Source organism: Acanthochromis polyacanthus, chromosome 2 (assembly GCF_021347895.1).
Source record: "Acanthochromis polyacanthus isolate Apoly-LR-REF ecotype Palm Island chromosome 2, KAUST_Apoly_ChrSc, whole genome shotgun sequence".
Classification (NCBI taxonomy): Eukaryota; Metazoa; Chordata; class Actinopteri; family Pomacentridae; genus Acanthochromis; species Acanthochromis polyacanthus.
This window is the reverse complement of record NC_067114.1, coordinates 44477915-44496134: the sequence shown is the minus strand read 5'-3', so window position 1 is coordinate 44496134 and position 18220 is coordinate 44477915. Positions and strand designations below refer to the sequence as shown.

Below are 18220 nucleotides of genomic sequence, written 5' to 3'. Positions count from 1 at the left end.
CCTGGATGGATGTAAAATTAATTTTTGTTTGAGTTTTTGTTGATTTATGTCCTTTTATGTGGTAATTTTGCATCTTTCTATCTTAATTTGTCAACTTTTTAGTCACTTTGCATCTTTCTATGGTAGTTTTGCATCTTTTTGTAGTGATTTTGCATCTTTTTGTAGTGATTTTGCATCTTTTTGAGGTGATTTTGCATCTTTTTGAGGTGATTTTGCATCTTTTTGAGGTGATTTTGCATCTTTTTGAGGTGATTTTGCATCTTTCTATGGTAGTTTTACATCTTTTTGAGGTGATTTTGCATCTTTTTGTAGTGATTTTGCATCTTTTTGAGGTGATTTTACATGTTTTTGTGGTAATTTTGCATCTTTTGGGGATTTTTTTTAAAATTTCAAAATCAGACAGAATGACACAAATGAGTCTGAGATTTATTGATGCTAGCATTTAGTCAGATTTGAGTTCTGCATTTTTAATGTCTTTTTTCAGACTCTTTTTGTCTCTTCATGTAAAGCAGTTTGAGTTCCATTAAAGTACAGCTGTTTCCAGCTCCAATAGTCATTTACCACATTAACAATGTCTAGACTGGATTTCAGATTAATCCAATGTCATCTTCATTGAAAAAAGCTGCTTCTCTTTCAAAAATGAAATTTTCAAGCAACCCCAAACTCTTGAACGGCAGTGTACACAGAGAAACAATTTTCTTTCAAAGCTAATCTTCGATCATCAAGCGGAGCCATAACTGAGGAGATTACAGGCTGCAGCTGTCACTGATCAATACAATTCTCTGTTGATGTTTAGTTGAGAAGTTGAAGGGAAACTTTTCAGCTAAACTCGAGCAGAGAATCCATCTGAACATGGTGTCTCCTTCCTGCAGAGGATGTACAAAGGCATCGGCAATTCGACTCCGTGGCTGATCCTGGCGGGCTCCGGAGGCGTGGCCGACATCCTGGTCACGCTGATGGACCGGGGCTGCTGGGATACCGACAGCGTCCACGAGCTGCTGCTGGACACCTTTCCAAACGCCCACCACAGCACAGACATCAGTAGCTGGGTCAAGCTGGTGAGAGCATGGAGGCAGCACAGATAGAAAAAAATTCATTTTAAATAAAGTGAAGAGACCAGTATGTATAACAGCTTTTCAGTTCAGAATTAAATTTAAATAATGCATCTGTGCTGTATTTGCTTTGAAATGTACAATTACTTCTCTAGGGGGAAAGTTAACTACCAGAAATGTTGTTCTTTAATTAATTGTTCTAGGGAAAGAAGTTGTAATATGAAAGGTAATGTAACTGGAGCTACCTTTTTTTTTTTAAAATTATCAACTGAAAAAATGTCTTTGTGATCATAATTAAGCACACAAAAATTCTCTTAATTAATGTGGAAAGCATGTTTTTAAAAAATGAAGAAATAAAGAGCAACCAAATTTTAATTATAATTAAGCAGACAAGACAAAATTCTGTTAAATAATGTGGAAAAAAAATATTTTTTAGAAACTGAAACAATAAATGCATAAAGATCAACCAAATTTTAATAAAAAAACTGCCAATTGAAAAATGTGTTCCTAATTATAATTAAACATGTAACACGAAATTCTCCTAAATAGTGTAGAAAAATGTTTTTAAAAAGTGAAAAAATATATAAAGAGCAGCAAAATGTTGTTATAATTTGTCGGTTTATAAATATCTGTTCCAAATTACAATAATAAATCGCATAAGATAAAAACTCTGTTAAATAATGTGGAGTTTTTTTTTTTGAAAAACATGAAAAATAAAGAGCAACCAAATTTCAATAAAAAAATGTCAGTTGAAAATCATTCTTAATTACAATAATTCAGCACAAGACAAAAAAATCTGTTTAACGTGGAGAATTTTTAAAAAGAATTATAGGTTATTATAGGTTATTAGGTTATTGATTGTTTATGCTACAAATCTTTAAGTAATAAATATTCCTAAAGAGCCAAAACATGAACAAAGCAACAGAAAACCTACTTGAAGCAACAAAATTATTTTGTTTTTGATCGTCACCTTAAAAATTTCTGGCTAAAGCCGAAGAATTCGACTCGAGTCAAATTTATTTACACAGAGAAACAATTTTCTTTCAAAACTGATCTCTGCTCATCAAAGTCTCTGATTTATTTGCATAAGCGGAGCCATAACTGAGGAGATTACAGGCTCTCATTGATCGATATAATTCTTTATTGATGTCTAACTGATAAGTAGAAGGGAAACAGGCGTGGCCGACATCCTGGTCACGCTGATGGACCGGGGCTGCTGGGATACCGACAGCATATCCCAGCAGACCCGGTGAGCTGCTGCTGGACACCTTTCCAAACGCCCACCACAGCACAGACATCAGTAACTGGGTCAAGCTGGTGAGAGCGATGTGCACAGCATGGAGGCAGCACGTGCACAGATATGCACATCGCAGGGCTTTGCCAGAAAAATGGGGCACACTGGGAAAGATTGTGAGGGGAAGCTAATGTGGGAATTTTTTCCAGTGTTATCTTCAAAAAATACTGTGTATGTGATGGCCTAATTAAGGCTGGGAAGGAGGAGGGAAAGATACCAGTAATGAAACGTGTTTTAATCGAGCTGACGTGCACAGCCAAGTTATTTTTATTGTACAAAGCACAGCATTACTGATTAAAATTTTCACGTGTTGTCATCCCGCTGATCAGATCCAGAAGATACTCGACCATGGACACCTCCTCACCGTCCACGACCCTGAGCAGGAGAGCTCCGAGCTGGACACCGTCATCCTCAAGGCTTTAGTTAAGGGTAAAGTACTTCTTGTCAGAGATGTGGTCGAAACTTGCAATTTCCACCCTCAAGGTTGTGCAATTACAGGTTCTCCAACCAGACAGCCTCAATGAGGGAGAGCCTTGACATTTGGAGCACTTTGTAGGGGGTGAACCTGTTGACATTTTGTGTGTTTATCAGCTTGTAAGAGCCAAAGTCAGGAAGCTCAGGACTTCTTAGATGAATTAAAGCTGGCTGTGGCCTGGAACAGAGCGGACATCGCCAAGAGTGACATCTTTAATGGAGACGTGGAGTGGAAGGTGAGTGAAATCCGCTGTAATATGATTAGAGGTTTGTCAGACTCTAGTTAACAAACCTGACAATCATGTCAGCAGTTCACTCTAACACTTAATTAGAAGCATAACTGGAAGGTAAAAACTTTGATTTACTGATGTAGACAAACCTCTGAAGCTGCAAACATTATTTAGTGACATAATGGTGTTGCATCAGCTTCATATTTAACATAATTTAAAGTCAGATTCATGCATTAATTGGTTTAAAGCCAAATTCAAGTGGTAGTAGCTTAATGAAAGCCTGCTAACAGGCTGCTAATTAATATGCATTTATCAATTAATGTCAACCTCAGGGCTCTAGATGTGGGATTTATGCTCAGAGCAATGTGGTTATCTGCATAAAACTTCACTGGTATCAACACAGTAGTCATCCTGCAGCTACTGTGGCTGTAAATCTTTTTCAACATTTGTATTCAGTGAGTATGAAAGGGACTTATTGACCTGTCATGACTCGGTAGGCAGCATAAAAACAAGAGTTGCAAGCCAGAGTGCTTGCAATAGTACTAAACAGATTTCCATTTATATACTTCACTTTAACTTTTTAATTGTCCTTTTTTTAATTGTAAAAACCAGCAATTTTGCTCCTCAGATTAGATTCCTTATTTAATGTGAGAGCTACTGGATATTTTTAATTTCTTATAGGGGATAAATAAAGTGTCTGTCTGTGCTACCTATGCTATTTATCTATCTATGCTATCTATCTATGCTACCTAGCTGGCTTTTTATGCTTGCTGTCTAGCTTTCTGTGCTATCTAAGCTGTCTATACTATCTATGATATCTCTTTGCTATCTGTCTATGCTCTCTGGCTTTCTGTGCTATCTATCTAGTTATCTGTGCTATCCATCTATGCTATCTGTCTGGCTACCTATGTATACTATGCTATCTAGCTAGCTAGCTATCCAGTTATCTATGCTGACTAGCTTTCTGTGCTATCTATGTAGCTATCTGTCTATGCTATCTATCTAGCTCTCTATCCAGTTATCTATGCTATCTAGCTTCCCAGCTGTCTGTGCTATCCATCTACGCAATCTATCTAGCTACCTCTCCATACTGTCTTACTATGCTATCTAGCTAGCTATCCAGTTAGATGTGCTATCTCGCTCTCTGTGCTATCTATTCTTATTGCAGTCATCCTGCAGCTGCTGTGGCTGTAAATCTTTCAACATTTGTATTCACTGAGTATGAAAGGGACTTATTGACCTGTCATGACTCAGTAGGCGGCATAAAAACAAGAGTTACAAGCCAGAGTGCATGCAGTAGTACTAAAGAATTCCATTAATATGCTTTGTTTTTTATTGTAAATGCCAGCAGTTTTTGCACCATATTTCATGGACCAGCACAATCGCATTAGTTTCCTTATTTTTCTTAGATGCACCACATTCAGCTACTGGATACCTTGAAATGAACTATCTAATCTATCTCTGAAAATTAGAAAGGTAATTTAACTACTATGATCCTTGCAGGCGTGTGACCTTGAAGAGGTGATGATGGATGCTCTGATCAACGACAAACCAGACTTTGTGCGTCTCTTCGTGGACAACGGTGTGAACCTGGGCGAGTTCCTCACCTACGGCCGCCTTCAGGAGCTGTACTGGTCGGTGTCGGAGAAAAGCCTCCTTCACAACCTGCTCCTCAAGAAGTACGAGGAGAAGCAGCTTCTTCTCGGAGCCGCCAGGACTCCAGGTCCACCGGGTCACCATCCTCCCGAGACGGGGGACCGAAAACCCCGATTCACCCTCTACGAAGTCGCCAAAGTGCTGAAAGACTTCCTCCATGACTCCTGCAAAGGCTTCTACCAGAAGATTCCTACAGTGAGTGACAGATGCTGCCTCAAATGCTCCTTTAAATCATAAATGCCGCTCGGAACAAAACGAGTTCCACCTTGTGTTGTCTCTCGCTGTCACTCTCGTTCCTTTAGTCTCGGCACTTTAAAATGAAGAAACGTCTGTTTGTGACCCAGGCTTGTCACAGTCTTAGAATCTGACTGTGTTGTGAACACAGAACATTCTCTTTTCTCTGACTGTTACGTTTGAAACAGTTAAAGGCCTGAAAGATGCAGCAAAGTGACAAGACTTCATGGTGAACTCACTTTCTGGTAGACAGTGAATCCTTAATGGTGACTTTAATGGCACTGGATCCTGCACTAGTCGAAGTAAGACATAACTTCTAACCAGTAAAGCCACATTTTTTAGGTAACGCCGCCCTTCTGTCTCTCCGATCATGTCACTGTTTCTCCCCGTAATTAACGAAAGTAAAAGATGGATTATCATGAGAAAACAAACCTGCTGTTCCATCCTAAGAAATGACATTACATGTAGCGCAGTGTGTTTTCTTCGTATCATGTGGCGAAGCTGGGAAAAAGTGATCATCCTGACAATCAAATTGCTTTTGGCTGAAGGTCTGCTCGGTTGCATATTCCGTCTGATGGACAGACAATCACAAAAACGGCTTCCTTGGCAGAGGAAGTAATTGCTTTTGCAGTAATGACCGCCATAAATTTTGTGACTCATGTAAGGTTTGCATGTTCTCTAGACTGTGTGCAACAACCCCAATAACCTACACATGTCTAATACGCTGAACAAAAATATGAACACAGCATGCAGATGGTCATTTGTGTTGCTAGAAAGGTTAAATTTAGATATGCGGATAGATGGATGGAGGGGTTTAAATTAAACCATTTACCAAATCAATGCAGATAAAAACGATCACAACCGTCTGATTTTAAACTTTCCAGCTGTCTTAGGCTATTTGTCTGTGGTGTGCTCTTTGTTGTTTTTAGGAATATTAACTGAATCCAAACACAAAACCATGATTTTTCTTTAAAATAACATTATTCTAGATGTCTCGATTTTAAAAAATGACAAAAATCTAAATAAATAAATAAAATTCTGCTGCAAACAACAGTCGTGTAACAAAAATCCGTGTTAATTTCAGCTGAACTGCAGGCTGTGTTTATACAGACCAAATAGGAGACAAGGATGGAAACAAAATGAAAATGTAAGTAGTAAAACATTTCCAATATTTTTACTGACACTTTATTCTGGTGGGGGGATCTGAAGTATCTTGTAGCTCATACATGTTGCTTTTTAAAAAAAAAAAAATAGCATGCAAAATAATGTGCTTTAGAGCTGTTCAACTGGTGGCAAATTCTGAACCGCTGGGTTAATGTACCAGCTAATCACTATGATCAGATAGGTGTGACCAGAGCACAGACAAGAGAAAGTCTGGTTAAAATGTAGACTTATTCAAATGACAGATGACTTTTTACATTTTCAATTTGATGGAAACAAATTGAAAACGTGTTATTCTTGGGGGAAATTCAATTCAAATATGGTAGCTCATACATGTTAGAATTAAGAAAAATAGGGAAAGTAATGTGAAAAATGTGCACTAAAATGCTTTTTTCCACTGGTCATACTGATAGTATAGTATGACCAGTGCACACACATTAAAAAGTGTCATTAAAATGCAGGTTTATTTAAATAACATGAGTGTTCTTATATTTTCAATATGATGGAACCAGATTGAAAAGGTGAGAAGTAAAAGGTTTATTCATATTTTTACTGATATGCAATTCTGGGGAAATTCAAGGCGTGTATTTCACACGTTATATTTAGGAAAAATAATATGCAACATATGCTAGTAGAGGACGTTTAGCCAATTGTACCAGCTAATCAGGGGTCGCTTTTAGGGAAAATAATCAGATAACATTACCAGTACACTAGAAAGTCTCACTAAAATGGAATTTATTGAAATGACATGATGCATTCTGACATTTTCAATTTGATAGAAACAAATTGAAAACATTCTTTTACAATGTTTTTACTTATGCTTTATTATTGGGGAAATTCAAGGCATACAGTAGCTCAGACATGTTAACATTAAGAAATATAGGGGAAGAATTATGCAAAATAATGTGCAAATCGTGCAGGTAGAAGAACTTTTAATTGTGCACAAAATGTTTCACTGGTGATGAATTAATGTAGCAGCTAATCATGATGATCACATAGTGCTACCCGTTCAGACACTAGAAAATGTAGTTAAAATGCAGATTTATTCAAATGACACGATGCATTTTTACACTTTCAAATTGATATAAACGTATTTTTGCTGATGCATTATTCTTGGGGAATTTTAAGGTATCCAATAGCAGACATGTTGTGTTTAAGATTTTTAAAAAAAACATGTAAAATAATGTGCACACTGTGCTGATAGAAGGTATTTACTCAATTGTGCATGAAAGATTTTTGACTCATTCAACTGGTGACAAAATGTCGACCCCTGAGTTAATGTACCAGCTAATCACAATGATCAGACGGCGTGAAACAGACACTAGAAAGTCTCATTAAAAAGCACATTTATTCATATAACGGGATGCATCTTACACTTTTAATTTGATATAAACAATTTGAAAACATATTTTTATTTGTTATTCTTGGGGAAATTTAAGGTATCCAGTAGCTCACACATGTTTTGTGAATTGCATCCAAAATAATGTGCAAATGGTGCTGGTAGACGTTTAGTCAATTGTGCGTGAAAGATTTTAGAGCTGTTCGACTGGTGAGAAGTTCTGAACCTCTGAGTTAATGTGCAAGCTAATCACTATGATCAGACGGCGTGACACAGACACTAGAAAGTCTTGTTGAAATGCAGATTTATTCAAATGACACGATGCCACAGATGACAAGAAAAAGACAAGAACTGTCTGTTTGCATGCTGGATGTTGGCCTTTCAGTGAAATGTCCACACCTCCACCGGTTTTCTAATAATTTCCACCAACTCACACGGCATCTTCTTCTGGAAAAGATGTTTGAACAACGAATGCTTACATTCCCCTGTGGTAAAATGAGACTTTTTGTTCGGTATACATTCAGTGTGTTATCTGTGTCCTCCAGGAGAAGCCAGCAAAGGGTCGATTGTTCCACAACCAGAAGAACTTGGCTGAGTTAGAGGAGCGCTGCGAACATCCTTGGAGAGATTTATTCCTCTGGGCCGTCCTTCAGAACCGACAGCAGATGGCCAACTACTTCTGGGCCATGGTCAGTCATGTCAGCTTCTTTAGTTGGTCCAGCTCGTACACTCCCACAGCATCGTGCGCTTCAGTCGGCAACAATCTACATGCGCCTGGAAATGGGTGGAAAAAAAAAAGAAAAGAAACCCAACTGGAAAGAGCTGAATTCTATGATGTGATAGTTTGTATTCTGGATTCGGTGTGAGAGCAGGCCAGTCCTGCCACATGAAAATGTCACTCCAGATAAAAGAGCTCAGCAAACGGCATATTTATCAAGAACCGAGGTGAACTATCTTATCTCCAAGAACATTATTCAAATGAAGGTCATGCTACTCGCCGAGGCAGTGAGGCAGTCCAGCTGTAAAGTCCTGAGAAAGTTAATGAGAAATGTACCCTGAGATGAGGCTTCCTGCACCAGGGCTAGTTTAAAATGACACCAATCAGTGATAATTGCTCTTTGTTTTCGACATCTTTTCAAGGCACCTTTTTCAGATTTTTTTTTTTTATTGCCCTTCTCTGACCTAAGGCAGCCAATTACTGCAATCTGACGAGCGGCCACCTTCCTTCTCCTGCGTCTTATTTCAAACATTATCTGAAATTATGGTAATTGCATTCAGTGTGTGTGCATCTCACTACTGCAAATTGTTTCAGTGCTCTGACTCCAGCCCTGGTATCTGGATTCATAATTTGATTGTTTGAAGTGTCTCTCACGCCGAAGCACTCGTCACAAATGATCCTCACGGGCTAGCTTATGCTAGCAGAATCCTCCGACTGTATGTGAAAGATGGAGAGATCTCACATACTTGATATGTACATATAAAGAGAGGGATCCAGGAGTGACATTATACAGAGTGATGGACACAAATCACTAATGATTTACACCAGAGAGGTCTGCAGAGAGGGAAACTTCACATGGAGAGCTTTGTGCATCAGTATGCTGCTCTTCAAATACATTCATCATGTCGGTGCAATGAAGGTCTGATATCAGGTATAGAACCAATAACTAGGCCTCATCTAGTGGCTGTAGAACATGATGGTGCCATATAATCAACATAATGTGGTATAATCATATACCAGTATGAAATAAGACTATATTGGATGTATTAGGCTCCTGTGAACTCAATTTTTTTTTTCATTCTCCAAGACAAAAATGCAAAACTTTTGGAACTATAGCGATTTGAAATTAGCTCTGACCAATGCAAAGAATACAACAGTGATCAAAACTATCATAAATGGAGCCACCAATGATTAATATTCAAAATCCATGCAGCACAGAATGTGCCCCAAAGTAAAAGTCATAAATTATCTCCTATTTTTCATATGATATTGAAATGAACTGAAAATGGAGTCTGGGAGGAATAACGGCAAAATACCTTGTAGGCCTAAATTAACTGGTAAATGAGACTGGAATCAAAAACTCCGAGAGATGAGAAGTTTTTTTCCACCTCGATGGTAAAAGCCAGTTTCACCAAAACGAATATTAGTTTATACCCTGTTAACATACTCCAGTTGACCGATAGGTGTTTTATTTGACAGGGTACACTGTAAAAAATGGAAAATAATACATTGACTGGGACACCAAGTCCCAGTAAAACAATAATTAGTAAATAATCCACAGTTAAAGTACAGTTTTGCCCCAGTGTTGCATAATGGGTAATACCGCATACAAGTCAAGCTCCATTGGTAGTTTATTATCTTTTATGTAAAAAAAAAAAAAAAAAGCCAAAATAATGTTGTGAAACTAGTATTTCAGTTGCAAGAGCTGAGTGTTAATTTTTCATTGTTTGGGGAAAAAAGTCGAGCCATCATTATTAAACAAATAGTGATGACTGTAGTGACAAAAATAAACAGTTAAATTTTGTTTTTCTATGCAACATTGCATAAAAATCTTGTGTATTCCTGATATCTGTTTTAAGTTATTTTACATTAGATGTGCAACTTGATCGTGTATTTGTGCGGGAATTTCAAAAATGCAAGGAAAAACATCTGTAAAATCAGCATATAAACATATACAACATATATTTTTGCACATTTCTCAGTGTACCTTTAAAGCTAATGGTTTGTCTGACTGTGCATTCACACAATCATCAGACATTTGTTGCACACTGCGCAAAAGATGTAAGATATATACTGTCAACACCTGGCCTTTAGATACTTGCAGGGAAGGAATATGTCTCCTGCACTCTGATGCTCACAGTGGAGACATTTAGATGCAAAAGATGCAGCTCTCTAAAATTCTGAGCTAGATCCCTCTTTCAGGCCCATTTCTTGGCTACAGCTTTCTTTTAATCCTTCAGGGCCCCGAGGCGGTTGCGGCAGCACTGGCGGGTTGTAAGATTCTGAAAGAGATGGCACGACTGGAATCTGAGGCCGAGTCTGCACGCAGCATGAAGGAGGCCAAGTATGAGCAGTTCGCCCTTGGTGAGTACATAAACCGTTGGATGGCGAGAGAAAAGTAAGAAAAGTAAAGGTCAAACATAACAAGAGGTGCATCTGCTAATCTCGAATCAGCTCTTTCTTGAGCAGAGCCACTGGAAGGGAATAAAATGTGAGTGTAAGAATTCTTGGCCAAGCGGCTGACTCCGTGCAACCTACTGTTCTTATTGCGGCAGATGTCTTCGGAGAGTGTTACTCCAACAGCGAAGACAGGGCTTATGCTTTGTTAGTGAGGAGAACACACTGCTGGAGCAAATCTACGGTCCTCAACTTGGCAACCGAAGCAGATGCCAAATCTTTCTTTGCCCACGATGGAGTTCAGGTAACAAGGAGACACGTCCATATGCTCGCTTTGGCTCCAATTCACAGATTATCTCAGACGTTTAATTTGGAGCGGCCGCATTAAATTCACTGCGAACTCCACATAGAGATATTATTCCTGCCGCCTACTTCACTGAGCCGCCATGTCACCCTGCGGTTATTAAAAAGTACACCATTAAACTCCATTCAGTGCACAATTCTGCGGAAATATCCCTCCGACAGAACAGACGTCCTTGTCATTACAAAGTCATCGCTGAGTTAATTAGTATTCAGTGTCAGTGGGGACAGTTAGCACACAGAGGAGTAATATTTTATTTAAAGCACATATTTTGAATAATGTGCCTTTTGTTTAAAAAAAAAACGGGGAATTGGTAATTAGGATTCAGTACATGCGTAATGTGGATTCCACTAACAGGCCTCTGATTAAGCATCAGGTTTCATTTCATGTAAGAAATCTCCTCCCAGACTGCAGTCAAAACAGAAAAACACGGCCACATGTTATGTAAAATAAGATTTCTTTTCTGTTATCTCACTGAGGCAACTCTTTATGTGTTCCTCCCATCAATGTGGCCTGAAGACAGTAAGGCAGAAATATTCTAAGGCCTCTGGTGTCCCCTTGTGGTGAACGTCATTCAGATGTTAGGTTAGTTTGCTGGTGTTGTCAAACTCTTGTCTGGAAAATGATGCACAACTACATTTTTCCTGCAGGCTCTGCTCACAAAGATCTGGTGGGGAGCCATGACGACAGACACAGCCATCTCAAAACTGGTGGTGTCCTTCTTCTGTCCACCACTGATCTGGACCAACCTCATAAAGTTCAGGTGATCTGATAAATGTCCCCTAAAGAACAATCCCTATTTGCTTTCACAATATTATTACACTATAGCAAAAGTTCTTGATCCAACAGTAGTTTTTTGGTCAAAAATGTAGATTTTTGGTTAGTTACTACACAGGAAGTATGATAAGTTACAAGATAATTAAATCATAATGGACTACAACTTTATTATTTTTGAACTAAATGTCAAATCTTCCACCATGTCCAGGGAAGATGCAATTTTGATGATCATTTTGGGAAATACTGGCTTGTTTCGTGTGCATTTTGATTAACGTAATCGCAAACTTTGATGTTGCTCTTACTGCAAAAATATGAAATTACACTTATAGAAATTTTTGTATTTATTTTCTTTGCCAATTACTTTAGAATTGTACAGCCTTGGAGAAAACTTGCAACTTCATTATGCATGTTGAACATAACATGTAGGATGCTTAGCCTACTCCAGGAATTCAAGCTAGCTAGCTGGTGCTACAGCAAGCTAATATAGGTAGTTAGCTAGTGTTACAGAAAGCTAATATAGCATAATATTTGTTTACCATGAAGTCAGCTAGTTACCTAGTGCTACAGCAAGCTAATGTAACACAATGCTGTTGGTTTAAAAATGGCAGCTATACAGCAAGTAATCCAGCAAGCTAATATAACATAAGGTTGTCAGTTTAACATAAATTTAGCTAGCTTTCTGGGGCTACAGCAAGCTAATGTAGCAAAACATTATTACTTTAAAATGACATCATATAGTTAACTAAGGCTGCAACAATAGTATATAGCATAAGGTAATTAGTTTCACACAAAGTCAGCTAGTGCTAAAACAAGGTAATTTCATTCAAAAAGGTATTCATAAAACATAAACTCAGGAAGTTGGCTAATGCTAACTCAAGCAAATATAGCATATCTTTGTTAGTTCAACATGAAGTCAGCAGCTTAGTTGGTGCTACAGCAAGCTAATGTAACTTAATCAGGTAGTTAGCTAGTGTTACAGTAAAATATAGCAGAACATCAATAGCTTAACATAAAGTTAGCTAGTGTTACAGCAAGCTAATATGGCATAATGTGATTTGTTTAACATAAAGTTAGCCAATTAGCTAGTTATACATCAAGTTAATATAGCATAAAAATGGACATAAAGTTGCCTAGTTTGCCTTTTAGACAGATGACGCTTTTTTTAAAAAAAAAAATTGCTGGTTAGCGATTACGTTATTGCATTATTTGAGAGTGCAAAAAAAAAAATTGCATGAAGCTTAAGTAGTGACGCCATGGGTGGTTGGTGTCATTTTTGAGTGGATTTGCAGAGAAAAAAAAAAAAAAGAGTGCACACAATTTATCAAAACTCTATCATTAGCACGGCTAGAGTATTCTATTTCATTGATGTCCACAGAGGGCATCTTCCTTCAAAAGGTCTACCTTTACAGAAAGAGTAAACAGCAGGTTGTGTATGTATATTCTTATTTTCATAATCACACAGGCTTGTTTTGTCAAAATTTTAGATTAACATACTTAAAAAACATCTTTTATGTCTTAGTACTTGATTCACTGCTATTTAAAGATTTGCAAGGCCACTGTCATCCAAGAAAAGATCTAGAATTAAATGTAATTGTTCAGGAAGGGAATTATGGTATAGAAGGTGTGTCACCCCAGTTTACTCTATATCTTCTTGCTGTGTACTGACACTTTAATGTGTTTTTCAGTGACGAGGAGCATGATAATCGAAACAGTAACCAGCAGTTTGCAGAACTGGACAGTCTGGATACAGAAAAGGCTTTGCTGCTAACTGACGACGACGACCCTCTGTGAGTTTACCATCAAAACTGTCTTGGTTAAATTATAGTTCAATTCACTTCAGTCCATTTCATTCTTTTATTTGTTTTACTGCGAAATCTCTGCTTCTCATTATCTTCTCTTAAATATATAGTACGCCATTACTGAGCAGCGTATACTGACAATAAAGCTGTCCTCTGATAAACTCAACTGAAGTGTAAAAGTCAGACCCGTTTCGGTGATTTAGATTTTAATTGCAGCCTCAGTTTTATTGTCCTCCAGGGGAATTTGACTTCTAGACTGAGAGACACTGGAAACAAACACAGAAACTTTAAAAAATATATTGCAACATATAAATAATATGTATAAAATAAAAATAGATAACATTTTGCACTTTGTATGTAATTTTTTCACTACTTAAGCCATGTGTTTTCATACATGTTCAGCAATGTGCAACATCTAAAAGTGAAATGTCAGTTTGACTGTTTTTATACTTCCTAATATAAAAAAGAAGCTGTATTTAAAAGAATAAACTATCTTGCTGCTTTCATAGACACACTTACTCATACATTTTTTCGACTAGATGTTACAATTATTTGGACATTTCTTATTGTACTTTTAAAAATGTCTGTGTGAATGCAGGATTGCTGAATAATTTGGTTCTAAACTGTGCGATGACAAAAGAATTGTAATAGTATATATCTATAAACAAGATAAATAAATGGGTAGAATTTTGCACCTTGTATGTAATTTTTGCACTGCTTAAGCCATATATTTGTACATAATTAGCAATGTGCAACATTCAGAAGTTCCACATCACTTTAAAAAAAAAATGTAATAATTCCTAATATATCAGATAAGCTGTATTTAAAAGAATAGCCTGCTTTTACGGACACTTTTCATATTTTCTATGTTTCAACCAAATGTTATATTTTAGATATGCAGATATCTTGTGTGAATGCACTGACAGGATAGCTGAATAATTTAACTGTGCAATGACAATAAATTAATTCTGTTCTATAATATGAATAAAAAGTGCTGCATTAAAGAACCTGGTCTGTAATCTCCATCATTCTAGTTATATTTTGTGTTTAAAAACAGTCTGAGTGTGTTTTCTGCTCTTTGTTTTCCAGGGATTCTCCTCCTGGAGGCCCAGCAGCTCAGAGCTGTGCCTCGGTCTGGTGGCGTTTCTTGCTCCGTCGCTGGCGTCGTTTCTGGAGCGCTCCCGTCACCGTCTTCCTCGGTAACGTCATCATGTACTTCGCCTTCCTCTGCCTCTTCACCTACGTCCTCCTGCTGGACTTCCGCCCGCCGCCGCCCTTCGGCCCCGGAGCCGCAGAGATCATGCTCTACTTCTGGGTCTTCACCTTGGTGCTGGAGGAACTTCGACAGGTGGAAGCGTCTGTTCTTACTGACTCCCTTCTTGTTTTTAACATAATTAAGTAAACCAATGCATAAGCATCGAAGCACATTTATTTTGCTTACTTATTAAGGGGCTTATTCTTATTTTAGGTTCTTCCGACACAATTTTTGACTCGTCCCACAGCTTTGACAAAACCCGTATAAGTTACTTATGAAAACATGCAGCTCGATCAGGAATGGTGTCCTATGTCTTCTTTTTATTTGTTGGACGATTTTTACGCAAAACTATGTTAAAATTTTCTGTTGAAATGAATAGGGAGTAGACAGACAACTGCCAAAACGCAGCCATCTTTGGAACCCTGTAGCGCCGGCATGTTTTACACTAAAAACTTCATTTGAACTTTAAATGGTTCATGAGGCTGTAAAATATATGCCACTAAATCCATGTTTTGATATCTTTTACAGATTTTATGCAGTCGCAGTTTGTTTTTTGTTTTTTTGTGGAGAATCCAGAAGTTTTCTTGAGCTAAAGTGACCAACCACATTTTTAAAAAAATTGATATTGATTTTATCTCCTCCTTTCAATTTCTACTCTACATGAACAACTTGTACATAGAAATGTAGGTATTTTTGTCCTCTTTTACCCAGTGTGAGTCTCATTGCTGTGAGACTTCTTTTTCTTTAGTTAATCACCTTAGAGCCCAGAGTATGCAACCAAAACTCTCATTGACTCCCATTAAATTGGAGCTCAAAAATCAGAAATGGAAGGTCTCTTTAACCTGCCACCAAATCTGCATAATACACCGTATGGACTTGAAAATATACCTGCTTACGCTGAACAAGATTGTGCTTCACACAGTGAAAGAATTATTTCGAAACAACTTATAGTTTTTGAGCTGTGACAGTGTGTTTGAGAGTCTAATCCTTAGTCTGCTGACTGCGACCAACCGGTGACTCACAGCTGATTGGCTGATTGATGCACTTTCAAATTAAAAGCTCATGAATGTTAAAATCAGTGTTTGTGAAACATGCTGGATTTTTAAAATAAAATTTACTGATATAGACTATACCTTAAGTATAGTTGAAGGGTTTGGAAGCGGAGAGGTCTGACCCACTTCCTGTAGTTTATGAGAAAAATGGGATCAAAGTTTTGTGTTCTCAAGAATCGTCTAACAATAAAACGCTATGCTTGGATTGTGGGTTAGACCACTTTGACACTAAAATGTAGACCGTAAAATATTCCAGAAATGATACAAAGCTCAGTGTGGATTTTGTGTGGGTTACAGCATTGGCACGCTCCAGTTTTCTTTAGAGATTTTCTTGTTGAAGTTGTCATGCCAGCTATTTGACTTCCTCATTAAGAATCCACATCTCTGCATCTACACATGCTGACACTTACTCTGAAGCGGTGGCACTTTTATTAGAAGCGTTCCAGGCCTGACAACTCAGACACATTTGAGTGGGATGTGAATTCCTGCACAGAGCTGCTTCTCTCTGGGGTTTTGAGGATGCAGGAGCCCTCCACTCGTCTGCCTGACTCCCTCCCATTGAGCCAGGTCAGCCATGATTAGCATGATCCCTCGTTGGACTGATCCCGTTGAGCCTTTCCTCCCCTGGGCACCAAAGCCCCCAGATGAGACGGGCCCTCGCCGCCGTTTTCCCTCCGCTCGCTGTTTTAGAAAGTCCCTGAGCTGAGCAGAACTGTGGCACAGGTTTCCGGAAAAAGCAGCTCAGTGCTACAGGCGGCTCTGGCGTGTTCCCAAGCCCAGCGAGGCCCTGAGCCTTCAAAGGCATCGCTTCAGGGCGTTTGAATCGGCCTGAAGGAAGACGATGACACAGGGGCCCCGTTCCTGTAGAGGCTGCAGCTTTACCAGCTTTTTACTCCTGATAGATGAGATGGGAGATGGGATGGAGAAGATGCTCACAAAGTTATGACAGTAGAAGAGGCCATCTGTCAAGCCACATTTTTTTTAAAGAAACAGGAAAAAATGGTCATATTCCAGTGGCTAAAGTACCAAAAACTACTGTTAAATACCAGAAAATAATCATCTCATTTAAAAAAGTGCTAGTTAGTAACATTAATTTTGCATGATGGGTATTTTTTTAGACATTTGAATGTTTAATGAAGCTTAAAAATTATGAAAATTGATAAATGTGGTTGAATAATGTTACAATGCAAACAATCAAGTTAAATACTATAGAAAAGTGCCAAAAAAACAACAAAAAATGTGTGTTAAAGGTCAAAATACAGTTGTAAAATCAGTAATTCTAGTTCAAATTGCAAATATCTACTTCAAAGATCAGTTTATATAAAAAATTGCAGAAAATCTTACATATTTGACAGATCTGTAATGTTAGTGTGCCGAGCTATAAAATATTCACATTTACGTTTGGGGAAAAAATGTGAAACGGCAGTTATTCAGCAAATACTAAAGATTATAATTACGATTAGAAACAGTAACATAAATAAACAGTAAGGCCTTGTAGAGATCTTCATTTTTTAATGTTGAATGTGTTAATTTGGTCTATTTGTGTAAGTTAATTGATATTTTTATGCATTACAAAATCATAAAAATGTGCATTAATTAAAAATTCCATGAAATTACAGATTTTTTTTCTGTCTTAAAAGAAATTTACTCATAATACCTGAAATTTGAGTTATTTTATATTTTATTTTATTTTGCTATTTTATTTTAGTTTTTTGTTAGTGTTAATTTAGTCTATTTTTGTACATTTATTGGTTAAGCAAAACTATTTTAAAGGAAACAATTATTTAAAATTATAGATTTTTTTAAAAGAATCATCTTTCAAAAAACATTTACTCATCAAACCTGAATTTTGAGTTTTTACTTTTATTTTGTTTTATTTTATATTTCTGTTATTTATTAAAAGTGCTAATTTAGTCTTTCTGTAGTTTACTGATTAAAAATGATAACAATTTTTAAAGATTAAAAAAAAAAAGAATCCATCCGTCTTTAAAAAAACATGTACTATTTTATTTATTATTTCTACTTTATTTTTTTGTGATTTTATGTTCGGTGTTAATTTGGTCTATTTCTGTAAGTTAATTGGTTTAAAAATAACTGACTAGGAAAAATTCTATAAAATTCTGGATCTTTTTAAAAGAATCCATCTATCTTTTAAGAAAATACATTTACTCATAATACCGGAAATTTCTCTTTTCCTTAACTTAAGACGTTTCCTCTATAAATGGATGCAGAAAGGTGCACAGTGGTCCATTAAAAACAAAATCAGGCTTTTCAGTTTTAATGCTGAAAATGCAAAAAGCCAAATAAAATTAGATCTGGGCTGTTTAAAGTCTGCCTCAAACTCTCTACTGCTGTCACGCTGGCTGTGAAAGAGCTGATTTATGCGCTGTATTCAGAGGACTGTGTGATCCCAGGTGGAGG

General features: G+C 37.3%; 1 protein-coding gene across 1 annotated transcript in view; it reads left to right on the top strand.

The window, feature by feature from the left end:
• Positions 1-18220, top strand: part of trpm5 (transient receptor potential cation channel, subfamily M, member 5) — a 44968-nt gene that overhangs the window by 18885 nt on the left and 7863 nt on the right. The window contains 10 exon segments of the mRNA XM_022206108.2: positions 873-1058; positions 2676-2775; positions 2938-3056; positions 4554-4901; positions 7986-8129; positions 10399-10522; positions 10714-10859; positions 11567-11679; positions 13379-13480; positions 14582-14840. Of these exon segments, the coding sequence (XP_022061800.2) occupies positions 873-1058; positions 2676-2775; positions 2938-3056; positions 4554-4901; positions 7986-8129; positions 10399-10522; positions 10714-10859; positions 11567-11679; positions 13379-13480; positions 14582-14840 (1641 nt within the window).